Genomic DNA, 27,028 nt, shown 5'->3' with positions numbered 1-27,028 from the left:
TGGGTTTCGAGGGGAATATCGCTGGACGATCCTCGGGAAAACCCAGGAATTCACGGAGCAGAAACTCCGCAGGAAAACACCGCCTCCGCGCGCGACACACCTCCTGCCGCCAGCGGCGAGATTACATCATCATCTTCATCTTCATCTTCATCACGCGCTCGCGCTATGTGATTGTGGGTCAGTCTGACAGCTGCGCATGATATCGCTAGTTCTGTTCAAACATCTCGAGAGCCCTGCGTCGCGCTGCGCTGTTTTTAACGCGTCCTGCGTCAAATGCCCCTAAAACGCGTTTTCTGACAGCAAACAACACACCTTTGGCGCTCGAGGCTCATTCCTTCAGCATAATTACGGATCCCGAAACCTAAAATGCCAGAGCTCGCGCATGATAGCGCAGGACTGCCATCAGCAGAGAGTTTCTTTGAAACGCTGGCTCTTACAGTAACTCTGCTGTAACGCCCCCCAGCGGCGCGTCAGCGCGCGTTTCCCGGAAACACACTGACTTCTCTCGCGGACTGAACCCTGACACTGTGCACTTTATTCTGTGTTCATAACACTCATATAACTCATTGTAGAAAGAAGACACATTCGCTGTATTTACATTAACAGTGGGTAAACTTGCATGCGTGCATGGACTGAGCATCGCTGCTGCTGTCAGGTTAGCTGGCATTGCAGTAATGCATGATGCGAGCCATACAGGGTTAATTCAGGTTACAGTGTCCCAGTTTACCTTAATTCACCGTATTTATGTGAAGTGAGTGGAAGTGAATGCTATAATTAACAACAACATCTATTATTATTACTATTGTTATTATTTATTATTAGGGGTTAATTCTGTCAACCTATTATTATTATTGTTGTTGTTGTTGTTGTGAATTGTTGTTTATCGTGGCAATATCACATGAATATGATTGTGTGTGTGTGTGTGTGTGTGTGTGAGAGAGAGAGAGATATTCTGTGGTGGCATGTAGAGGGTGTGTGTGTGTGTTTATCCAAACTGAAATGTCTTCCGCACGTAGCCCTTCTATCTCATAACAGCATGATTTCTCGGAAATCAGCCTGCTCGAGTTGTACAGCGACTGCTCTCTGCGCGCATGCGCGGTATGATCACCGGGAAAAATCCCCAGTAGCACTATATATATCGCGCGCCGCCGCCTCCTCGGTACAGTAAAGCGCGAGCTGATCTCGACAGAACTTCAGCTGCAGTTCTGACAGTGGATTCACGCCTTCACAGGACTTACTCTTTTTGCAGTTTCTCTCATTTGGATACAACATTTGATTATACTGTAAGTGCCTCTGATAATATGAAAAGTTGTATTGCACTGAATAGCCTATTATTAATGCATTGAATATTATTATTGCATTCATGCTTAGAAATGCTTTGCTTCAGTTGTAGACGCGTGTTGTTTTTCTGGTTAAATAAATAAGGCAACAGGCTAATTATTTCCATTGTTGGTAATGAATGCGAGTTACAGCAACAATGTTGCAAAAACAACAACAGCATCAAAAGTCACTTTTTAATTTTTCTTTGATGTATTTTGTAGATGCATTTTTGCTCGGATGTAAAAACTAACTGAACACTATTATAAATATTAGTAAATATTTAATACATAATAAAAATAAATATTTAGTAAAGATTGAGAATTTTGCACAGTGGAATATCTCAGAGAAGACAAACAAAGCGCCGTTTCCTGGTCATGAACTTGTCAAGGCGCCTCCCTCCAGATGCACAGCGAGTAAAGCAGCTTCTGTCTCTCTCACAGAAACATGCCTGTGTCCCGAATGCGCATGCGACCCTGGCTGGAGACCAAAATCGACTCCAACACCATCAGTGGACTCATGTGGGTCAACAAGGTAAAACAATGAGATCGTTAATCACAAGCGTCTAGATAAGCATCTGCAAGCGGCAGCATTGTTCTAATGGATCTGCAATGCTTTCAGGAGGAGATGATGTTCTCTATCCCGTGGAAACATGCGGCTCGGCACGGCTGGGAGGTGGATAAAGACGCCTGTCTGTTCAAGCAGTGGGCCATTCACACAGGTGAGCGTTCGCTCGAGCACACACTCTGAGATCACGGTCCACCGCAGGTGCACTCAAACTCTGCTTGCGTTCCTCAGGAAAATACAAGGAGGGAGTGACCCAGCCCGACCCCAAGACCTGGAAAGCTAACTTCCGCTGTGCCATGAACTCGCTGCCCGACATCGAAGAGGTGAAGGACAAGAGCATCAACAAAGGCTGCGGCGCGGTGAGAGTCTACCGCATGCTGCCCGCCATTGCCAAGAAGAAGATGAAGAGATGCAAGAGCCGCGACAGCCGCAAGCGCAAGGTAAGCGTGTGCCAGCGAGTCTGCAGCGCAGGTGCTTGGATTGGCCGTGCATCCAGATCGCAGCATTAAAGTCGTGTGTTTGTGTGTTCAGATCAAGATGGAGGACATCGACACTCAAGAAATGCAGACAGAAATGACCCAGGAGAACAAAATCGACAGCACCGTCAATCAAAGTAAGGCTTCTCAGATTTGACCTTTCTATCAGAGCTGAGGTGTTCACAAGAGTCCGATGTTCATCACACGTCCTTTCCCCCGAAGGTCCCGCCCACCCCCTCGAAGACACCCCTGCATACGATGTGGAAATCGGCAGCTGTCCCGAAGACCTGTACATGGAAAAGTTCCAGGTGTCTCCGGTGCACTCCACAGGTAACAGAGCTCTCGCCTCGCTTCACCTGTATCTCAATCGCTGGTCACTGCCTCAAACTCACTGTGTGTTTTCTCCATCTTTCCACTCGCAGACCTGGAGGAGAGCGAAGCCATCATTGAGGTGAGTGTAACCTTCGCTCTTTGTGCAGTGTGCTTTTTCATTGACAGGAATACCCTGTAATCAAATAACAAGCAAAACTCAGTGGCTTACAAGTTCTGTGTTTTGCTGTTGCAGATCTCACGGCAATTGGAACGTGATAGCACGCAGTGGCTGCAGAGCAATTTCTTTACAAAGGGGTTCCTGGCCAATGAAGTAGCCACAACAGAATCTCTGAGTCCAGAGAGCCAGTGGAGCGAAAGCTCAGGTAAATGTTGCGTGAGCTCTGTAGATGAGTGTCTGTTCTGAACTGAGCAGGAACTCACGTGCGTTTCTCTGTCCTGTTGCTGCAGGAGAGGAGCTGGAGTTCCGGCTCTACACTGAACTGACCCCAGACCTGCGTGACGACTCTCTCTGCACCTACACCGAACTCATGAACAGCAGCTCAATGCCACAGACCATGTGTCCTCTCTGAGAGCGCTCGGACTCTGTCTCCTCACTCATGGACTCCAATCCACACAATGACTCAACCTCGTACCTCAATCTCGTTGGTTCTTACGTCTGGATTCTGCTGATCCTCGCAGGATGGACCGGTGCTCTTCTCTGAAGGATCTTCCAGAACGGAAACTAGACGAGGGACCGTGGCTTCGCTCCTCTTGTACAGCTCTGTGACCGTGTAACCTCATGTAATGTGAACTGGAGCGATTCCGTTATGTGCTCATCGTGGCAGGGGCTTTCTCACCAATAGGATATATATATGTATTCATTTTACACATTTATCAGATGAGAGTTTGGGAAGGGGTTCTTCAATGTACATACTGTAAATATTTATTTGTAATAAAAAAACAAAATGAATTTATTTGCTGTTGTTCGTGTTATGCTTTCCTGAGAGAGAGAGTTGTTTAAATTAAACTTGTTTTATTCCAAGCAGCATTTCTCATTTTCATTTAATCTAAAGAGTTTGATGCACTAAAGCCAAAAATGAATAAAAGAAAATATTTTAAAAGCCCAAATAGCTAGTTCAAGTCATTGCAAAACACACAGATAGTTAGATCTAAATGAACTAGTTTATATATTATTATGTAACATCACTGAATCAACCTAGATACACTAATGGATGCAAACTTAATACTTATGGGTTAAATCCGGTAGAAATAACTCTTTTTACATTCTCTTTAAAGAGACAGTTCACCCAAAATAACAATGCTCTCGTCATGTGCACAGCCTCATATCAAATCACTTGCAGAACGCAAAATAAGATAGATATTTACACAGTGTTTAGCTGATGTCATCACAAAGGACATAAAGTTATTGTAAAGTGACCCATGCAGCTCTGGAAATTGAATCTCCTGAAGTTACAGTAAGTCATGTGACACTCAACAACCAATGAGGCCTGATGTCATTGACACGTCGCCATATTGGATCCGGATCACCTTGTGATAAGCAATGTGCTGAATTGTATTGAATGTGCACTTGCAATGAACTTTATATCTTTAAAGTAGTTTTTTTTTCTTTTCTTTTTTTTTTTAAAGCTACTTGCAGATAATGTTATATTAATGAAATAAAAGGCCACTTAAGTTCACTCATGTACACTTTAAAGTTAAAGTCCATTTGAAATAATTTTTTTAGTAATCTTGTGTCATGTTTTACATTTATTCTGATGTGTTGATAAACATACTACAGCACACGTAAAGCACTTGATTATAACTCTAACTGTAGTGTGTTATGCAATATTACATTCAAAGTTCATATATACTTTTAAAAAATGTAGTAAACTGCACATTCTTCATTGCAAATGTGTAAATATAGACACACATTTAAACACACGATATTCAAGTTTAAACAGAAATGGCATTGCAGTCAAGTCAGCTTTATTTCTACAGCGCTTTATACAGTAGAGACTGAGTGGAAGCAGCTCCACAGCGATGAACAGGACAATCACAGGATCACTTATGGATCAGTTCAGATTGTGCTGTATCCACTTCAGGAGGGTGACAGAGTCCAGGTGGATCCAGTCCAAGAGTTTGATCTCATCTGATGGTGTCAGTCTGATCATATCCACAGAGTGCACTACACTTATGTGATTTCTGAACTAATCGAGCCAAACGAGGCGGTGCTGATGAAACTCCATCAGGTGACAGAAATGGGGAAAACCCTTCGGCTTCTCCTCTGGTCTGAGTGATATTGATCGCGGTTCGTTAAACTGGCATAAAGTGGAAGGATAGAGCTGCGGTCTGTTCATCAGGATGAAACATGAAGGCAGATCAGGCAGTAAATGACTTATCAATGAACGTCCCTAATGCCACTGATAAACAAGTCATCTAGGAGTATATTACAGTTTACCATAAACACTCGTCAGTACATTCAGCAGAACCATATTTCAAAGACAATAGAAGTCATTTTGAATTACTTAATGCTTAAGTGGGTCAAAAACAACTAATTGCATTTAATACAAATGTAATCTATAATACATTTTCATTCAATTGTAAATAACACAGTTAAGGTTATATTCAGTTCACACTTAAGTATACTCAGTAACACTTTAGTTTAGGGACCGGTTCCCACTGTTACCTAGTTGTTTATTAGCATGCATATTACTGGCATATTGCCTGTTTATTAACACTGATAAAGCAGATATTAATGCATGAGCATATTTTAGATGCCTTAATTCACCCCATATCTAAACTTAGCAATTACCTTACTAACCATTAATATGCAGCAAATTAAGAGTTTATTGAGGCAAAATTCATAGTTTATAGTCAGTTAATAGTGAGAATTGGTCCCTATGAAGTATATTATTTCTGTAATAAGCAGACTTTTTAAAGCATTCTTCATTTTCAGAAGGGTCTGTAAACATGAGCTGATGTGAGAGTGATTAAGTGCTTAAATTTCCCTCTGTTTGTCATATAATATCATTTTTCACCACATTTATGTTCTTTTTGGCGCTTAAAAGTTTAGACCCCACTGACTATTATGGTGTTGATTCTTCAACAAATCTTCCTTGTTCCTCAGAAGAAAGACAATCGTGTGAGTTTGGAACTGATACCGAGAGTCTGCTTAATTCATTTCAACTTGATGTGGAGAAAAAATAAATAAACAAAAAAACATTCATTGCTCTTGCTCTGACTTAGAAAGTTAATCGCTGTGTTTCTGTTATGGTGAAATTCAGAGAATTCCAGGCATTATTGAGTGAGGAAAGCAGTTTATTTTTCTTTGTTCAGGCGAGAGTGAACATTAGAGCTGAAACCCTTCACACAGATAAATAAGTCAGTTTGGAGAAAAGCATCAAGGGCATTAAATGCAATCAAGAAACACATTAAAAAGTGACGAGTGAGGAAAAGCAAAACGGCTCGAGCCGAGTAAACAGATATTCAGCTATTAAAACAGCGATGCGCTCCTGTAATGTAGTGCTTGTACGAGTCCCAGTATTCAGATGGAGTTTGTTGAAGCATGTGGTGACTTGAGAGTCTGGTCTTCGCAGGTTTGCAGGTTTCACACAGCACAGGCTCCCGGCATTAAATCTTGCTCTCTGAAACACAAAGGAAAGCAGGAAGTGTGATGAAAACATCTAACGAGCAGTTTCCTCTAACCGACCGCCGAGGCCTTTCTCTGCATGTATGCATGATATATGTTAGACGGAGTGATTTATGGACGGTCGTGTCATTTCTTCTTGAGGAAATACATTCTCTCAGACAGTTTTAGACTCGTAAGGCGGCATACCAACGACTAACCCACCTACATATCACTGATTTTATCAGCTGTTGTTTGCAAGACAAGCTAAATTTACAGCAAATACCTATACCTCACACTGTTGTTCTGTTCATGCTTATATCCACATTAGAGCCTGCTATAGAGCGCTTCATCTGTTAATGCAGCTGTGCACTCGCTTCCATACAGACGAGCGTGTACTTATTGCCTATAAGCACCTGTAATCATTTATTGGGACAATATTTGTACATTTCACCAACATCACACTCTGCACCATTTCTGAAGGCCAGTTTCTAATTTCTTGATCTATTTATTATTATTATTTATTATAATTATTATTTCGTATAATGACAATAAATCATTTATAATGACCATAGCAATATTAATCAAATGGTGAATTTAACAATTATCGAGAACAATTAAAGCAATTGTGATCAGAATTATTTTAAAACTGAACAATTTAAAGTAGATAAATCATTTCAGACTGGGATTAACTGTGAGAATATGAATGATGGACACACGAGATCCCTCGAGTGATTTACTGACGCTTCATGTGTTGAAGTAATGTTCATGTCTTGTAGTTGTTATAGGGATAGTTCACACAAAAATCATCATTCTGTCATCATTTACTCGTCCTCGTATCCTCAAGAAGATGTTTTGAGAAATGTCTCAGTGTTCAGTCTTGCTTGGAGTCCAGCGTTCTTCAAAACGTCTTCAGGAGAAAGTCACACAGATTAGAGTAAATGATGACAGAATTATGATTTTTGGATGAACTGTCCCATCAAAGTGTCATGAATCCACTCTGATTTTTACGATACGATACACTTTATTGTCAGACGGAGTTTGAAATTTGTCTTGCGTTACAGCAGGTTCACTCAGAATTACAATACTTTATCACATAAACAAACCAGACTAACAAGGCTTTCTCACACATAACATTTGATATTTATGAAACTATGAGTTAGTGGCCAAACATTAGCGCACACAGAAACATAATTATTTAAATAAATACAGTGAAATATAAAGAGACGTGTACGGTTGATAAGATATCATGCGGTTGAAAGTGTTATTCCTGTAACTGCATCCCTCACTGAGTGCAATTAGAACGACAGACTCACTCACATCCATTAAACACACTCAGACAGAGAGAAATCCAGACGTGACGTTCTGTCTGCTCTAATGCATGTCTCGCACCTCACTTAATGATCATCTATCATGATCATCATCTACTCCAGGTTAGAGTAAATATGCCTGGTTAACTAAAACGAAAACCATATTTTTGTGACTTGAAATATAAAATATTTGAAATATAAAATAACCCCACTGCTCAAAAAAACAACACTAGACATTTCACTTATAGATATAGCTACAGACCAATCTCTCTCCTCCCATTCATAGCAAAAGTCCTTCCTTTCACAGAACAGCCTGCAGGACAAAAACCAATCTGGAAAAGAGGCTAATCAACTGAAACCTCCTTGCTGTCAGTCACTGAAGCGCTGAGTGCAAATCTTCAGTTCTCTTTCTGCTGGATCTATCTGCTGCATTGTTAATCTTCAAATCCTTCTGTCCACCCTCTCATCACTGGGCATCACCAGAACTGCATTCCACTGAGTCTTACCTCACAGGAAGGTCCTTCAGGGTGTTTTGGGGAGGCGAGGTATCTAAAGCACACCAACTGGTCACTGGGGTTCCTCAGGGATCGGTTCTTGGACCCCTCCTCTTCTCCATATACACTACTTCACTGGGACCCACCATTTAGGCAGTGGTCCTCATTTATAAAATGTTGCGCAGAAACCATCCTAAATTTGATCTTACAATCATCTCTCGAATATGTGTACGTGTGATTCATAGAATGAACGTACGTACAGAAAACGCACGTACGCGTCTCTTTCAGATGTGAAATCTATTAATCGCAAATGAATGGTTTCAGCTCCCTGCCTTGTAAACGACTCCTCATTAATGTCATTAACATATAAAAGGTCATCATCCAAATTCTTTCATTTAGAACAGCGAACTGCACAAACAGCTTACATTTCCAAAAACCTGCAGTGCTCTGACAAGAAAAAGTGTGTACGTCTGCTCAGACCCTGACGTGACGCTATGCACTTTTCCATGTCAAAGCCAGTTTTTACACATATGAGCGCTGGCGTGGATTTAAGCGCATACACACTCTAAGATCAAATCTGTGCGTATGCATGCTTTATAAATGAGCCCCATGGCGCCTGCACGGATCTCAGGCTACCTGGCGGACATCTCGGCATGGATCAAAGAACATCACCTGCAACTCAACCTGGCAAAGACTGAGCTTCTCGTCATCCCAGCCAGGAATCTTGGGGTGATCCTTGATGATCAGCTGACCTCAAAAGATCATATCACAAAAACAGCACGATCATGCAGGTTTGCACTGCACAACATCAGGAAGATCAGACCCTTCCCAACAGAAAATGCAACACAGCTTTTTGTCCAGGCCCTTGTCATTTCTAGGATGGACTATTGCAATGCTCTTCTGGCTGGACTTCCATCATCTGCAGTCAGACCTCTGCAAATGATTGAAAATGCAGCAGCACATCTTGTTTTCAATGAGCTCAAGGGGGCCCATGTCACACCGCTTCTCATCTCTCTACACTGGCTACCAGTCGCAGCTCGCATCAAGTTCAAGTCATTGGTGCTTGCCTACAGAGCAGCTCTGCACCCTCCTCTCTTCTAAGCGTCTATATCCTCTCCAGAAGGCCGCTTCTCATGTTTATTGCCAAGTAATGGTAAATTGCTTTATGTATTCCTCAATTGTAAGTCGCTTTGAATAAAAGTGTCTGCCAAATGAACATAAATGTAAATGTAAAATAAGATATTAAACTTATTTTATTTCAGCTAGGTGCCAAGCAACATTTCTAATTTTTCATTTAGTTTAAATGTAGTTTGATGTTGTAAAACAATTAAAACTTAAACTGAAATAAAAATGACAAAAAACTATACAGACATTTAAATAAATAAAATGACAAAAATAAAACAACTAAAATTTTAAAACATTAAATGAAATTAAGATGAAAAAGAAAAATTAAAAACATTAAAAAAATTTTTTTTAAAAACAGTGTGTCAATGATACTAAAATAACACTTGTCGCATTCGCTGGGGTTGAGATCAACGAGCTGCTATTTACACTGAGAGAAAGACAATGACTGATTCGTCTCGTTCATCTGTGTCATTTACACGCAGCATGTGTTTGATTACATTAAAGCTCTGAGCAAACATTCACTCGAGCTAATCCGTGTTTTTGAAGCACTTGTTATCTTGGCACTGCCTTCAGATGGGTGTTCTTTGTGCTTCTATTGAACAGCTTGTCACAACATATAGAAGCTGTAGGTTTTTCAGGTCAAGGCAGAAAAGTGATTAAAGCACTGGACTCATCCAGCCAGTCGAGCAGCCAAACACACACGTGACCAAAGCAGAAATACATTACTGATGAATAACACATTATGTAAGAATTCATGCATCTGAAAACATCTGGGGCACTGGAGCAGCTGCGGACGGATCTGTTCTCAGATCAGGGCTTAGTCACTCGTGAGGAGAGATATGCCAAAAACCAGACCCTGAGCCTGACCCCAAGCCTGACCTGACCCTGAGTCTGAGTCTGACCTAGCAGCACCAGAGCGACCCACAAACCACCTGTCAATCAAAACATTAAACAGGAAAAACAAACAAACAAAAACATGACATGCAGTGAATTTTCATTTATCTGTCAATCATGAACATGCATCTGACACCTCTGACGCTACTGTCCAAAGAATGAAGTATGCATATATATAGCACACACACACACTCATGTCTGGTTTGCTCTCCTTGTGGGGACTCTCCATAGGCGTAATGGTTTTTATACTGAACAAACCGTATATTCTATTGTCCTACACCAACCCTACACCTAAACCGACCCCTTACAGGAGACTACAGGCATTTTTAGATTTTCAAAAAACTTCATTCTGTGTGATTTATTAGCTTGTTTACCCGTGACACGAGTCCCCATAAGTCTGTGTGTATTCAGGTTTAAGTCCCCACCTGAATAGAAAAACAGGCACACACACACACATACATAGACACACACACACACACACACACACACACACGTTTGTTTCTGTGAATTGTGGGGACTTTCCATAGACTTTTATTACTTTTATAGACCAAACTATATTTTCTATACCCTGACCCTAAACCTACCCCTAACAGAAAACCTGATTGCATTCTTACACTCTCAGATAAACATCATTTACTATTTTTAATCATTTTTTCCCCTCATGGAGACCACAGGCCAGTCGCCACAATGTCAAAAATTCCTTGTGAGGACATTTGGTCACACACACACACACACACACACACACACACACACACACACACACACACACACAGCCACAAATAAAAATGTAAAGAAATCTGAGACAACAGGAGATGCACTTTTTCACTGGAGGAAGCGTTATCGATTATGGATTATTGATTTGTATTTGAGTTAAAAACGTCTTAATGCTGGATGTGTTTCAGCTTTTGTCTTCTCCAGATGTTAACTGATGGACTGGAGTGCTGTGGATTATTGTGATGTTTTTATCAGACTCTCATTCTGACGGCACCCATTCACCGCTATGTTTTGGCTGAACTGTTCCTGTAAATGATCACGATTCCTTCAGCAGAGGACAAATGTAATGAAGCAAGAATTAATCCCAGTTTCGGTCTGTTTCTCCGCTCTGGTTTGGCAGCAGATCTCTAGTTAGTGTACTTGTCGTAACAGGTCGCTCTATCGTGGCTCTCTCGGGGCGGGAGATTTCCAATCCTTCCATTCGTACACATCACTGACAGAAAGAGGAACATAATCATCTGCTTATTTGACACATTTCACAAGAATGTTTGCTTCCACAATAGTCATATCCTGAACATTCAGCATTTTTTTCAACTACGGGCAACACTCTTGGGAACGTTTTACCTTCATCATTTGTTTTTATGTCTTATTTATTCATTCATAACATTAAAAACATAAAACCAGTGGACATTAATCCACAACTGTTCAAGTTTGGGTTCAGTACAGTTAAAAAAAAAAAATATTTTAATTTTATTCATTAAGGATGCATTAAATTGATCAAAAGTGCCAGTAAAGACATGTATAATCTTACAGTAGATTTCTATTTCAAATAAATGCTGTTCTTTTGAGCTTTCTATTCACTGTGAATCCTGAAAAATAAAATGTATCACGCTTTCCACAAAAATATTGTGCAGCACAACTGTTTTCAACATTGATGATAATCAGAAATGTTTGTTGAGCAGCAAATCAGCATATTAGAATGATTTCTGAAGATCACGTGACACTGAAGACTGCAGTAATGATGCTGAAAATACAGCTGCGCATCACAGGAATAAATTACAGTTTAACACATATTCACATAGAAAACAGCTGTTTTACATTCTAATAATATTTAACCATTTTTACTGTACTTTTATCAAATAAAGGCAGCTTTGGCGAGCAGAAGAAACTCTTTCAGAAACATTTAAACCCTGAACTCTAACAGTAGTGTAGTATTTGTATCACAGGACATTTATTTTTCTGTGGCAATAAAATAAAATTCTGTGCTGAAAATAACATTAGTTGTTTCAGAAATATGACAGTAATTGTCCTGTGATGGATGTGTGTGTGTGTCCACTGATATGTCCATGGATAAAATTACGACTTTTTTCAGACGTCTGTCTGAAGCTAATTTCAAGTAAAGAGAAATAATAAAATAATATTTCCAGCATTTTTCATTATTTGATAAAGTTACAGCTTGACTGTAGATGACACAACAGGTATACCGTTCACAAGGGATATTTCCCAAGTAAAAAAGTTTAAATATATTTAAAATGCATTTATTTCATACTAAGTATAGTTCAGATCTATTAATATATTTACTGAGAGATAACTCAAGACTTACTGATCTAAAAATAATAATTAAACTTTATTTAGAGTACTACTTTTGCACAATGCACATTTCTTAATATTAAGTCTAAAATGTGTTTTAATGACACTTTTGATGAGGATTGTACGATCTTTGAATAATGTCGGTCTTCAAATGCAAAATATTTCAAGTGTACCTGAAGTGTACTTGCAATAGTTCCACTTTAGCACAATCAAATATACTTCAGTATATCTTTAGTTGGACTTCAGCACTACTTCAGCACAATTAAAGTGCATTAACAGACTTTAAGTGTACCAGTTTAGTATACTAAAAGTACAACTGCAGGGCATTTTATTAAGTACATAAATATGAAAATGTATTTGTAATATACTTAGCATGAAATATATGTATTATAAATACATTTAAGTATAATTATTTTTCACCAGGGTTACCGGTTCTTCATGCAACAGTTTATCATTTATGGAAGTAAAGTGCATATATATATATATATATATATATATAGCGTAGGGTAATATTTCATTACTTTATATTTATTTTTACTGTGTGGTGAATGCAGTTCCCTTTTTGTCATCAAAGGCTTCTGTCAACATCTGTAGCGAAACCTAAAAGTCCCTTTGTGAGCACCATCACATCACAGCCGTTTCTCACAACACCAGGCTTTCTGGGTCTTTTCCGAAAGCATACGTCACTCACACACATGAACAGATGAACTGAGTCCTTGTTTATCAGTCCTGAATAAAACTCCACGCTAGCATTTCACTTCCCCAGAGGTTTCCCTTTCCTTATGCAACATTAAAATAGAAATGAGTTATTTTCGGACACGTTTCAACATGACAGACAAATGCAGCGTTTCCTCTGATTCACTGGGGTTAAGCAGATATTTAGGCCGCATTTTTCGCTTAAAAATAATCATGATGTTTACGTGAGTCACTCTTTTACAGTGAGGTGAGCTAAAGCGGGTGAGATGAGTGTGTGTGTGTGTGTGTGTGTGAGTGAGTCAGAGAGAGCAGGGTTTCTCCCCGATCTTATCACACATACAAACGGCTCACTCATGGTATTTCCCAAACTTTATGAGCTCGACCACTGCAGGTTACAGAAGAGCAGCAGGGGCTGTTTAAACTGTGAAAAAACTGAAGGACCTATTCCTACTTGATCTAACTCACTGTTTATTTCTGCTTCATCAAACCTCCGCTGATGTAATTTGTCAGGTTGAGTTGCAGATTAAATAACATCTTTGACTTTTGACTCACATAAATTACCGCTGTATTTCCACGGTTAATAACTAGTGATGCACTGAAATGAAAATTCAGGATTCATCATTTGGCCAAAAACCTAAAATGATATAGTTTTTGTATAATTGTATAACGGTAATATTAGACTTTTAATTAATGTCATGTTTAGTTTTTTGTTACCTCAATTTAAATGAAAAACTAAAATAAAGTTGATTTTAAAGATCAATTAATTACATTTATTCAATAATCAACACTCCAATACAACTTGAGTTGTACAAACATTTAAACTGCATATAAGCCGCTTTTTATATCAATGTTACTTGAGATTTTTTTGTATATGGTTCAAATTCTTTTAGATGTCAGGCATCACATGCATTCAAAAATCAAAAGATTACTTCTATTTTTGCAGAAGACTAGGCAACTATTCCAGCGGTAACTAGATTTGAATTATTTCAATATATTTCAATATAATATTCAATATAGATAGATATTAATATATTTATGTACATATATTAATATATATTTTAAATATATTTTACTCAAATATATTAATTAGCTGATGAGTCAAGAACAGTCTTTAACCAAATGTTAATAAAATGGTACAAGACCATTTTAACAGCAAAACTCCACAAGATCACGTGTAGATAACATTCATATTATTTTTAAAACTGATTTGTTTAATGTGTAGCAGTAATCATTTTTACATGTACTTTTACATTTAAATATATTCATTTTCTAACAGAAAAGTGTGCCAACACAGACACCAGCTGTGTTGTGCTGTTTTAATGTGAAACAAAGTCTCAGCTTTCTAATTCTGTCTGTTTTATCATGAAATTCAATCTATATTGTAAGCCTAGCCCTAGAGTCCTAGACATGTTTATGGCTGAAGTCATTAAAGAGTGAATGGAGAACCATTATTTCTAATAGAGTTAAATATAAAGCTGATTATGGAACACACTGATAAAGGAGAAGAGAGTGAAACACAGTGAAATAAGAGTTTTGTCTGTTTTCCTCACACAAACACTGCAGTGTGTGTAAAGCACACAGAAGGAAAGCCTCAATGACCCAATGTTCACTGCTGTGGGACTTTAATGTCCATGTTTGATCATAAGTGCAGGGCTTGTCTTGAAGCATCACTCGTGAGCAGATGACAGCGTTCTGGAGGAAGTGGTAAGAAAACGTTGAGGTGAAAGGCGGCTCTGCCCTTCCTCTGCAGAGGGTTACGACTGAGGCTTTCAGCTCCAACGGCATCAAATCAGAGCTCTACAGACTGATGTGGATGACAGGTGGCTTCTGTTTCACTCAGGAGAGGACAGCAGCAGACATCATTCTCCAACTCCTTTAAAACACTTTACAAGCTTAATAGCTGATGAATTTCACCAAGTCAGTCAAGTCACATTTATGTCTACAGCGCTTTATAGTCTTTACAAAGATCATTTCAAAGCGGTTTCACAGCAGTAAACGGGAAAATTACAGACTGTAAAGAGACAATAGCGCCTTTATTCAGCTCTACTGATAATGTTCACCAGTCATTTGCCTGCTAGTAATGGTCAACAATAACAAGATATGTGTACATATATACAGTATACTATACAGCTTTGTCCCCTCACATTGTAGAGCGCTTTGAATGTCTATAAAAGCACAAATTATTATTATTATTATATACATACAGTATGTGACCTGTGCTGGAAAAATGAGTCACAATGAGCACATTTTTACAAATGAGCTATTTTTAATTTCACATTCTTCAGTAAAAGACCTTCAAAATGATGTATGATATGTTGGAGTTGGACGAAAAATAACTGAGCAATAAATGTTTGAAGTCGACGAGGTCAGCAAAGTCAGTTACAGTTTTTTCATCTGCTCACACACTAAATCTTTACTTATATCACACAGTTTCTGAAAGCTGACGCTCAAACAGCAGAAGCACACACCAAATCTGCAAAACCAGACACTGATTCTCAGCCTTTGACTCAGTTTTCAATTTCATGAAACAAACACAACACACAGTTCTGGATGAAACACACACAGCTCTGACAGGAAGTATCCTGCTTTCCTTTTTCAAACACGACCATTTAAAATGCCACACTAACTCCTCACATGTGGAAACACTCACTGCTTTACTTAACACCAGCCAATCATGGCTTTAGAACAGGCCACAGGTCAAGTTATACAGTTTTTCTCAGTTGCTTTGCTGCATTTCTCAGATTAAAAATGAAATTCTCAGAACTGCTTTGCTCATCCTCCACATCATCTAGTCACTTGTGCACATCATAAAAGCAGTTTCTCTTTCTTTTGAACAAGTTGTGATTGTTTGGTACATTCATGCAACCGATTTCCTACATTATGAGATGCTAATGTCATGTTGCTCAAAATGTTTTAGGCTATAGTTCTCTGTGCAATAGTCAGACCGCTAGTAAAAGTGTAACTGCGAATCCTATCTAGGCTTATTCAATCAATATCACACATACAGTTGTGTAAATGTGTACTTTTGAATGGATATATGGCATAAATAAGAAGCGCAGGCTCCAGCATTTCAGTGCAGTAACTATCATCCAAACTGTTGCCATAGTTTACGTCAGGTGACACTAACAGAGCACATGGTTATATTGAGAACATGACTAAGCTTTTTGACGATCTTGTTTGTGAACAATGACACGAGGACTTTTCATTCTGATGGCACTGATTTGTTCATTGACATAAATACTTTTTATTTTTTGAGAGATGAAGTAAAGATTTTGAGTAAGTTACAGGCTTTTGCAGGTAATCCATTGTGTGGTGCTGTTTGCACAAACACTTTTGAGAAAAGCACACACTTCTTTGCCAGTATTACAGTAACGATGATTCAAGAAATGCACCAAAGCGACGGAGAACAACTGTAGGTTTTCAACAATGGATGCAAACAATGTATTTCCTTTCTTTCTTACTGTATTCACAAAAAAAAAAAAACATGAATTCATTTACCATGAATTTTTCAACATCTCTCTGCTGATTACTTTCAGTCTTGTACAGAAATGTACCCAGGAGCTCATGAAAGAACAGCTTTATGTTTTGAATAACTGTGTATATGATTTATCCAGAAATATAATATTATGGCAAAGGTGTTTGCAAATGTTTGCTTTTGAGATGTGTTTGTGAACGCAAGAGATGTGAGGCAGATCGCATTTTGTGTGCAATTCTTGGATTTGTGTGTAAAGTTTTGAAGAAAAGACGCAAAGTTTTGAAAATGTGTGCAAGCAGCTGAAAAAAAAAAAACGGTAAAGTTTTCAGAAGGTTCCAAAGCAAAATCACCCAGCATCATCTTTTCCTCCACTTCTTTTCTTAATAATAATTACTAAATTAATAATCACAATATAGCTATTTTATTTTATCTTTGAACATATGCAAAAAACCAGTAGAACAAATATAAGAAACAAACTCATAATGCATTACCTTTTCCATTTTACATCTAAACAAAAGCATTCAAGTAAAAATCTCTTTAGTGTGTTCATGACAAATAAATTGATTATTAAAAAAGCAGTTCAATCAAGAGCAGTGAGTGATTCCCTCTTTTCTTTTATTGTTTGATTAACATTAATGAGACAGATGGCTAATAAGACCTACTGTAATGCATGGATCTAATATACCGTTAAACATCAGATGTTTTTCCCCAAACATTCATCTAAGACATAACAGATTCTGTTTGCGTGAATACTCACATACTGTAATTCTATATACTGTATGTGTATATTTATTGGATCGCGTGCTGCCAGAAACAAGCGCTTCAGATGAGAGTCGGTGCGAGAAGCGAATGAAGGAAAGGTACTCCTCACAGAAAACCGGATCATTTTAGATGTTTAATTTGGAATTTTGGGATCGCTGGACAACGGCTTAATGAACTAATTTTTGTGAAAACTTCAAATTCCACTAAAATCGACATTTTTCACTTTTTTTGCCTGTAGCTCAAAATAAGCCTGTGCACATTCACACTCATTTTGCCAGCACGGATCACATATATAGGCTATATTGTGTGTGTGTGTGTGTGTATATACTTCTCTATTCTTTTTGTATTCTATCTATCTATCTATCTATTTGTTTTCTTTTTATTTATTATACAATTAACAAAAGCAAAAAAAAAGGCCTCTAATACTAGCTTGCTCTATTCTTTTTCTATTTGATCTGTTTTCTTTTTATTTATTATATAATTTAAAAAAAACCTTGCTACGTGTGCTGCGTTTAGCTAACTGAGACTTGTTATAGCACTTGTATATCGTTGCTCTTTTGTTGATTTTGATTGCTTCTATTGTCCTCATTTGTAAGTCGCTTTGGATAAAAGCATCTACTAAATGACTAAATGTATATATATATATTGTGTGTGTGTGTCTACATGTACATGTTGTGTTCATAACACTCTATAGGGGAAATGATATTTGAGGCATTTGTTTGGAATAAAATGTCTATCTTTTGTCCTGCTGAGGCTCGGTTCATCGCTAGTTTTTTGTGCCGTACATATCTAATCAAACCAATGGATTCAGTTCAATTCAAAAAGCTTTAATGGAAATGGTGCACAATAAAAGTAGCCTGTCCTGTACATGTTTTCATAGTTTTTTCCCACACATCACATGTGTCATATTACATCTCAACTCATTCGCTCACTTTCCTACTAAACAAGTACACTCATTTTCAAAGAAAAAATACATTTTGAGGAACTGATGCCACAGAGTCTGCTATAAATACTCACACAATAAATACTGAAACGGTGTGTGTTGATTTCAAACAAACATTCATATGTATTTATGATGTGAAAATAATGCACATACAGCTGTTACTTTTATGTAATTTTACAATACAATACAATGCAATCTTTATTGTCAATCTTTATTGAAATTTGCCTTTGACCACACCAGCGAAAACCAAATACACAAACAAACACATACTCCTACTACAAAACACATAAAAACACCATACTGAATCAGAAATCCGACCGCAGCAGGTACAAAAGATCCTTTTCTAGATATTTGTCTCTGCTCTAGGGTTTAAAATCGTCTCCCAGAGGGCAATAAAACTCTGATCACACAGAGGATGGGTCTTTTCAAATACACTTCACTTTCCCAACACATCTTGAGCAGTCATCCTCACCGAACTCACTCTGTGATCTGCTGGTGATTTTATGTTAGTGACTCTTAACAGACTATTGTTGTGCTTACAATTAAGGTGCCCATACCATTCATTGTTGTTGTTGTTGTTGTTGTTTTAAAAAATGGGAACATCTAAACTACTGGTTTTATTCAAGTCAAAAATATTATTTAACATCAACCAACCTATATACATTTAACCAACAAAAGTCATTTTTATGAGTTAAATCAGGTCAAAAAAAGTTATTTAAGGTAGCAATTGCAGATTTCTGCTCTTCACAGTGTTCAACAAAACATCTGATGATGATGATGATGGGATGATAGTGTTAATGTGCATTATTCAGACGGATCATAGTTTAGTCTGTGTGAACAGGACGGCCTGACCGCTTTATTTAGCATATTCATGTCTGACAGTTGCTATGACGATAAAACACAAAGATTAATTTTAGTGACACTGCTGTATAACTGTTTATATATACATACGTACATATATATATATATTTCCTCTTTAATTCACAAATAATAACATGACATGATCTGTAGTTTATCAAGTTCTGTGCGTTCCTCAAATCAATGTAAATCTGTAATTACATAAAGACAGATCGTATGTAACATGGAAATTTCTCTGAATTATTACGAAAACAGTGTGAAAAGAGTGGGGAAAACATGAGGGACGGATTCCTTTCCTTCAATTTTCACAACTAGAATTAATTATCAAGTGCCAATCAAAAGCAACAATGATTGTATTAATAGAGCACCTGCACACGCTGATGCCTCTTTCATGCTTTGATATTAAACACGGAAGCCGTCTTTCAGGTTTCAGTCATTGTTTAAACTGCAATGGAAGCACAATAACCCACACGGCCGGTTATGATCACACACTCTTCAGTTGGATGAACCGGTCTTAAGCTGAACTGAAGAGAGTCCACTACGACTCCAAAAAACATCCAAAAGCCACTGAGATCGGGTCAATATTACTCTCAGAACAAAAGGCACAGAAGCTGTCACTGGGACGCTTTTATATTCACTCCTGAAGAGAGCATATACTACATCAGAACATAAAGCATACTAACACCTCACTGGTGCATATTTGTATCTTTAAAAAAAAATTATATACACACACACATATATATATATATATACTGTATATGTGTGTGTGTGTGTGTGTGTGTGTATATGAATTTAATATCACGGAATCAACCTAAATACATTCATTCACGCCAACAAAACTAAATGTATGGGTTTAAATGTTTACAGGTACTCTGTAAAAAATGATTTTTAAAACTATTTCAGTTTTTCTACTTCATAATGCTGTGTTTAATTACTTGCGATTTCTTTGAGATTTGCTGGCAGTTTCTGAGAGAACTGTTTGTACACATGTTTTCCGTGTAGTCACAGCTCTTTAATTAAGAGATTGCTCATCAGCTGTTGGTTGATTCTGTGGTAAACGCTGGAGTTTGTGCCAGTCCTGCCGTCATTAGCGTGTTGTAAGGAGTGGCGATCATCTCAGGAATGTGTTTATCATGCGTTTGCTGTAGTTTGACACGAGCCATGTTCTCTTTATGGCTTTTCTGCTGCAATCATAAAACGAAGTGCAAACAGACGCTTCCCCCTCCTGAAGCTCATCCAGTCTCAGCGCAGTCATTAGGACAGGTCAGAGGTCAGAACAGAGCCGTACGTCTGCATGCTCTCCTTCAGGTCCTGTGATTCTCCCGCGGTCATGAAGCCGTCTGTCGGTGTGAGGCAGGAGACAGCAGTGATCCTCAAGCACAGATATTATCAGTACCGCATACATACGTCCTCTGGATATATGAAGATATAAGTTTATAACATGTATAAGATACCCACAGAAAACTGTATATGCACATTATAATCATATTTTTATTAATAATTTAATATTTAAATTTTTTAGATATTTTTTTTTTCTAAAAATTTTATTTTCATTTATATAGACATTTACATTATTTATGAGGTGCATGTTTTGTATAATTTAGAGGTGCATATGTTTAGTGCCATGAGTTCTGCTCTGAATACAAAATAATAAAGAAGAAATACTGCAGTAAAATATAGTACACAGGGCTCCAGACTACGACTAAAATGGTCGCATTTGCGACCAAAAATATTTTTTAATTAATTTATTAACTATGTATTAATACGTTTTTGCTGAAACTATATAAATATACATGTTATGATTGAAAAATCTGCATGCAATGCCTTTTTCCTGATTGTTTTGCCATCACACCTTTGGTTATGTTGATGTAATAAACAGAGACTAAAGTGTTAGCGTAAGCCAGTCCAGATCTCGGCCGGACAGCACTAACACCTGCTGAAGCAGCACGAGAGACAGCGAGAATGAGCGCGGCGTGAGGAGTAAACGTGCGGAAAGCAGCGTCTGTTTCGTGCACAACTTGAACAAACTACAACAGGTAAAGCTGTCAGATGTGTGGATATTGGCAACATCATTAACAGTTCTCATTTATAATCGATACTAATATGGCTCAAGATCTTTAGTCTGTATGCTGTGTTGTGTTACAGGCAGGCAGGTGAAAACATGTTTTGTTGTGCTGGTAGAAATTCTCTTCACATCCTGATAGCAATCACTAATTTAAGTGGTCTAAATCTATTTATATATTATCTGTGGAAGGTGTAGGACCATAAATTGTTCGTCCAATCAAAATGTACGGTCCGAACATTGCGATAGGCTGTGCTGCCTGCCTGTCAAATATGTATTTGCATTCCTCTGCACGGACATGATACGTCATCAGCGCTTTGTACTGTAATGTTTTCTCGCGGGTGAATGAGACGTGAGGTGATCTGACAGCGCTGCGTTCTCATCGTATCAGCGGTCAGGTGTTCTGGAGGAGGCGTGGCTTGGCAGACTGATTATGCAGATCTTGCTTTCAAAGCTAGCTTGCTATCACTAGCCTCTCTGAAATCGTCTACCCTAGCTTTAATGCGTGAACTTCATATTATTTGTAGTGCACTTGCTGTCTAATAATCACAATAAGCTTTGAGCTCTGTTACATTTTAATAAACAAAATATCATCTTTAAAATTCTGCCGAATTCATAACAAAATTTAAACAATAAATAGACAGGTCAGGTACAGGTCACTGAAATGTCTCGTGTTAACACTCACAAAACATGTAAAGCTTAAACAATGCCATGTAACAATACATTCACCTCAGAATAACTATTAGATGTCTATAAACTCATAAGTCAGCTGGAAAAAATAACTATAAAGAGGAACATTTTGCTCAATTTATGTGTTATATTGCATATTCATATTTTCACTTAACCTGTTGTATACAAGGAGCTAAAGACAAAATTCAACATAAACTGCATGTTACAAATGAAGAAAAACAGACAGAATGTGTTTATGACAACTACACTCAGAGGCCAAGTGCTGCTGACACAGTTATGGTCAGTGATATTGGCACAGCTTCTGTTTTATAAACAATTCTCTGTGACCGTATAGCTCTCAAGTTCTCAAAAAACATTCCCACTTTAGTGAACCTAGTTCCCAGGATATCTACAAGATTAAAATGCTGATAAACACGACAGTATGAAATGTTAAAGTGTTAAAAAATATATTAAAATAAAACTTGTTTATTCTGTGGCATCTAAAAAAAATTATTTGGTGCCTAATTTAGTTTCTTACAGAAGCCAATGGCTCCTTAATAGACTTTTTTTTTTTTTGTCTGGAGCCCTGGTACATTCATTTCACATTCGTTTAGCCCTCGTGACCGAACATTCAGTCCCAATTCAGTCTAAATCAGCAATGCATTTAAAAGATATGAGACTATGTTAATGATAAATAATAATGAATTTCTATATGCAAATGAGATCAGAAATTATGCAAAAAGTTTGATTTGTATTCATATATCTCTATGCATATTTGTTTTTCTGATAAATGTTCAAAATACTGTATATATGTATATAATATACATACATATATAATTGACAGAAGGATAAAAGATTAAAAAAGTTCATTACAACTCTTATGACCTTTTTATCCTCACAGTTGTGTTTGTTTTTTAATTATGCCACATAATTAAAAAGGGGGAATTCCGACTTTTTATCTCAAAATTATGCAATTGCAAGTTTAGCTTTTATATATTCCAATTCCAAAAAGTTTTCTCCGAATTTTGAGATAAATAGTCACAGTGTATGTTTATTATTAAAACAGAGAAAATTCTGTATGCATATGTTTTTCTTATAATTTAATACATATCAACATAATATTGATGGGCTTTATATGTCTGCAGTATATTATATATTTATATGTCAACATATATGTATTTATGCATAAACAACATGCACAGGATGGTTTTACAGATCTATGATCAACTATATCAATGCAAAATAGTCCTGTTCTGACCGATGTGACCGTGAGAGTTTGTGAAAGACTAAAACAATCAGCAACACCCTGACGGAGTGTATCACACACACACACACACACACACACACACACACACACACACACTTATATGTCCTGGATAGATACACAATGTCATATAAAGGATATCTATCTGTCATATGTGAAACTGTAATAGATGCACATACACTTCCACATGAGTAGAATGCGGATGGATGGAAACTCATCTGAAACAAATCTGGCTTAGAAACAACTTTCACTTAGAAATTTCTAGTAAATTTGAGAAATAATTACAGAGAAACGACAAGTGACATGTTGAGCTAAATGTACAATTCTGAAAGATTGAAATTGAATTTTCAATCTTAGATTCATGTGGAGAAACAGCCAAAGCGTGTGTGATGATCCAGTATGCCACGCTTCATGCCAGCCGTATTTCATCACAGCACATAAGCTTTTCTGTTCTTTAATGAGGCTGAACAGAAAAGGGAAGTTCAGCTCAAACGTTGTATTTAACTGGACCACATCTGCAAGAAATGTCAGTCTGTTATGCCAACACAGAGTTTGGGAATGTTTCACAAGTGTTTTTAGCTCGTTATCAGAGAATAATCATTTGTGTGAGAAGTACAAGTATGACTCAAGCTGAGTCTGACTGTGTGAACAGCTATTCACCTGTAAAGGACTTTGAATCAGGTCAGAGACATAAATACTGTACTACTGACAGACAATTGCACACCTGACCTATATACATGACGACATGCGAGCGATTGTTCTGCCTGCTATTGTAAACATGAAGCGCTTCTCTTGTGCAAAATTTACTGAATTGAACCAAATGACCGCTGTATGACACAAGACCCGTGACTCCAAAACCCAGTAATAGGGATGAAACGCCCTGAGAGCAAACAATAACCCTGCTTCATATGGACATGATAAACATGGGTTTATCTATGGGATGCAGCTCGTTGCATTATGCATGCGTCTCACTGGCTGTCAGACGTCTGCTGCGTTTCCTAATAACCCACATAAAGTCTGAGGACGCCGCTCTCAACCGCCAGCTCGTTGCAGAATCCTAGGCAGAGGCAGCTTGGATTTCTTGTAAATCACGTGACTTTAGCTCCAGCAGCACTTCTGCAGCGTGACCAGGTGGAGTCGCCGTTGAGGGGAAACGCAGGCATTTACAAGAAATCCCTGAGCATTGCCGGAATCCACCCTGCTTCCCTGGATGCCATACTTCACATAACTAAATGCTGTCTGATTGCTCATTTGTGACACATAAAACTATAAACATCCTGGCATCTTTCAAGGAGATGAGACAACCAGAGCTTTATAACAAGATAATTACACTGTCAGAAAAAAGGCACAGCAGCAGGAGCCTTAAAAACAACACTCCTTCACACCTGAAGGGTGCATAATAGTGTACCTGTAACTGTACCCTTAAGGTAGTAATATGCACTCTTAGGATACAAATACAAACTTTTTAAGGGTTTTTCTAGCACAGAGTGTAGTTTCCAGTCATTTAAGCATCGGTAGGGCTGTGCTGAAAGCAGCGCTGGGAAACAGTTGTTAGGAAGAGGAAGCTGTGGATTCCACATCACATGCGTTTCACACACTCACACACTCACCGCATGTGGAAGCGTGCATGAGGTAGTGGCCAGTGAATCAACAGACATCGAGTCATTGCGATTGTGCAATTCATGCTTGAGAATTTGTGCTTATTTTATTTCATGAGCCACTTTGATTTCATATGATCATTGTTGCATTGCACTAAAACAGAGTCTGAGCGTTTGAGGCTTGTGCTGCTTGAAATACTGGTCTGCAGAGTGATGGATGGAAATGTAGTGAAAACAGCCTCAGAACGAGTTTTACATAATACAGTGTGCAACATACCAGGCTTTATCTCCACACATCTGATCTCCGATGACTGATGAAGACAAGCCACCTAGCAGCTGTTTGCTTTCATCATGTTTGTTATCTCAAGCTGTCTGCTGTAGAATCATTGTAGAAAATGAGACGCATATTATAACATGCAATGCATTTGCAAAAGCAAGTAAACAAAGCCCAGCATGACCTCAAACACTGACTAGAAAATGATGCAGCGTGCTCAGTCAATTTCCTGCAAAACTATGGCGACATTTCAATGTGTATTTTTGCCCACTGCAAGCTCAAAACCGCTTATCCTGTTTATTTCCTCACATTGTGTGAAGAGACAATCATCTGCCGTGGAAGGTCACCTTAACCACCCACAAGGACAGAATCAAACCTGCTGCTGTTGTGGAACATTTATGGATCATTAAAACTTTGCGTGACCTGTATGAATGTTTGGATGCGTTGCGGGCAGTGTTGGGGAGTAACTAGTTACATGTAGAATTACGTCATTTAATTACAAAATGAATGTAATTGTAATTAATTATAGTCACTGAGAAAAAATGTGTAATTAAATTACAGTTACTTATGAAAATGTTAACGATTACAAAGGGGATTACATTTGCATTTCACACACACACACAAATTTAATTGACTTCTTTCATAAATTGAACTGACTACCCTAAAATATGAGACAGCAATGTTTCAGAAGTTTGGGACACATGCTTATTCCATAACTGTTTTATTTCCTATTTGGGTTTATGTATATGCTTTATTTTTTAAGATGATCTGTTTTTCCAAGGCATTGTTAGATGCCAGTGTTTCCCGCCATAGCTGTGCAAAGCTTTGATTTCAAACCAGTATTATAGCTGTTCTTTCTTGTTAAGTCTGTATTTAACCTCAGAACGATCTCAAAGTGAAAAGAGGTGCTAAAGTCTGATTTTGTGGTGGCCGTGCTTTAAAATGAAATGATTATAATCTAAATTCAAGAGATGAAGGGTTTTGTAAGTCTGGCAGTAATCAGTGTTGAGTTTTACTGTAAGGTTCACCTGCCTGCTTTACATGTTTCAAAATGACTAACAGTTGAAAACATTCTTTAGAAATTTAGAAAAATAACCAAAAAGTAATCAAAGGTAATCTGTTACATCACTTTAATAAAGTAATTGAAATAGTTACACTACTTATTACATTTTAAATAGGGTAACTTGTAATCTGTAAGCTATTACATATCCGAAGTAACCTTCCCAGCGCTGATTACAGGTTTCAATAGATCTCAAAGTTAAAAGAGTTATCATTATGATGATGTTAGTCATTTTAAACATCAGTTAGAAAAGTCCTCCACTCAACAGATCCAGTGTGGTTTTACAGCATACAGTTCACATTAGCTCTTTCTTCCAATGATGCACGTTCTGAGTTATAATGTAAATGCACTACAACTGTGGATACAAGTTCTTCTAGGTCATGAGCAATGTATTTCAGTCAGGCCTGTGAACAAAAGGCCTCATTTGCATATGAATATCTATGGAAATGCTGCTTGTTTTTCTGCTGATCACCATGGCATACCGGCTAAACAACAAAGTTCAGATTCAGTGCTGATATCTTGATGACTAACTGACATACTTTTGGCATATTTTGATTATGAAAGCATGTGATCATATGGCAGATATGGTGTTGACAGACACACAGCGCCCTCTGCTGGAGAGAAGCTCCACTGCACGGACTCTCTCTGTGCTTAAACAACAGATAACCTTAGATAAAATGTCATCAATATGTCATTCACATCTATTATATATGATCATACACAGTCTGGAGTACTTGATTCTGACTGGTCAATCGCTGCCTTCAACAAGTAAGGTCTGAATAATAGTAATGCTGTATAACTGACCCACCAAACCTGTCTATCCACGTCTCCTCATAGAAAAATAATGCTTTCATGTCCATGTATTAATTTGTTTACAGTCAGCCAGTCTTTCATGTAAAACAGAATTCTGAATGTGAAACTCAAGAATTAATTAATACATTTT

General features: G+C 37.8%; 2 protein-coding genes and 1 long non-coding RNA gene across 7 annotated transcripts in view; 2 read left to right on the top strand and 1 right to left on the bottom strand.

Annotated features, from left to right (window-relative positions):
• Nucleotides 1–1,145: 1,145 nt before the first annotated feature.
• irf1b (interferon regulatory factor 1b) lies at nucleotides 1,146–3,646 on the top strand. 2 transcript variants are annotated; one of them, XM_058758947.1, is made up of 9 exons: nucleotides 1,146–1,283; nucleotides 1,761–1,851; nucleotides 1,939–2,038; nucleotides 2,116–2,324; nucleotides 2,416–2,497; nucleotides 2,583–2,690; nucleotides 2,783–2,811; nucleotides 2,926–3,055; nucleotides 3,141–3,646. In XM_058758947.1, the coding sequence occupies exons 2-9, from the start codon at nucleotides 1,765–1,767 to the stop codon at nucleotides 3,260–3,262; spliced, it is 867 nt and encodes a 288-aa protein (XP_058614930.1). In that variant the 5' UTR covers nucleotides 1,146–1,283; nucleotides 1,761–1,764; the 3' UTR covers nucleotides 3,263–3,646. The 2 variants fall into 2 exon arrangements, with proteins under 2 accessions (XP_058614930.1, XP_058614931.1); XM_058758948.1 differs by having other exon boundaries at nucleotides 1,171–1,283; nucleotides 1,652–1,851.
• Nucleotides 3,647–4,641: 995 nt separating this feature from the next.
• LOC131529249 (uncharacterized) overlaps nucleotides 4,642–27,028 on the bottom strand; it is a 25,423-nt gene continuing 3,036 nt past the window's right edge. Inside the window, exon 2 of the long non-coding RNA XR_009268034.1 lies at nucleotides 4,642–6,316. This is a non-coding gene — a long non-coding RNA (uncharacterized LOC131529249). The remainder of the gene's footprint in view (nucleotides 6,317–27,028) is intronic.
• Nucleotides 20,582–27,028, top strand: part of slc22a5 (solute carrier family 22 member 5) — a 26,743-nt gene continuing 20,296 nt past the window's right edge. For all 4 annotated transcript variants that reach the window (XR_009268033.1, XM_058758874.1, XM_058758875.1 and 1 more), the window contains exon 1: nucleotides 20,582–21,194. The gene's annotated coding sequence lies outside the window, so the exon portion shown is untranslated. The remainder of the gene's footprint in view (nucleotides 21,195–27,028) is intronic.

Source organism: Onychostoma macrolepis, chromosome 21, assembly GCF_012432095.1.
Source record: "Onychostoma macrolepis isolate SWU-2019 chromosome 21, ASM1243209v1, whole genome shotgun sequence".
Classification (NCBI taxonomy): Eukaryota; Metazoa; Chordata; class Actinopteri; order Cypriniformes; family Cyprinidae; genus Onychostoma; species Onychostoma macrolepis.
This window is presented reverse-complemented; position numbering and strand designations above follow the sequence as displayed.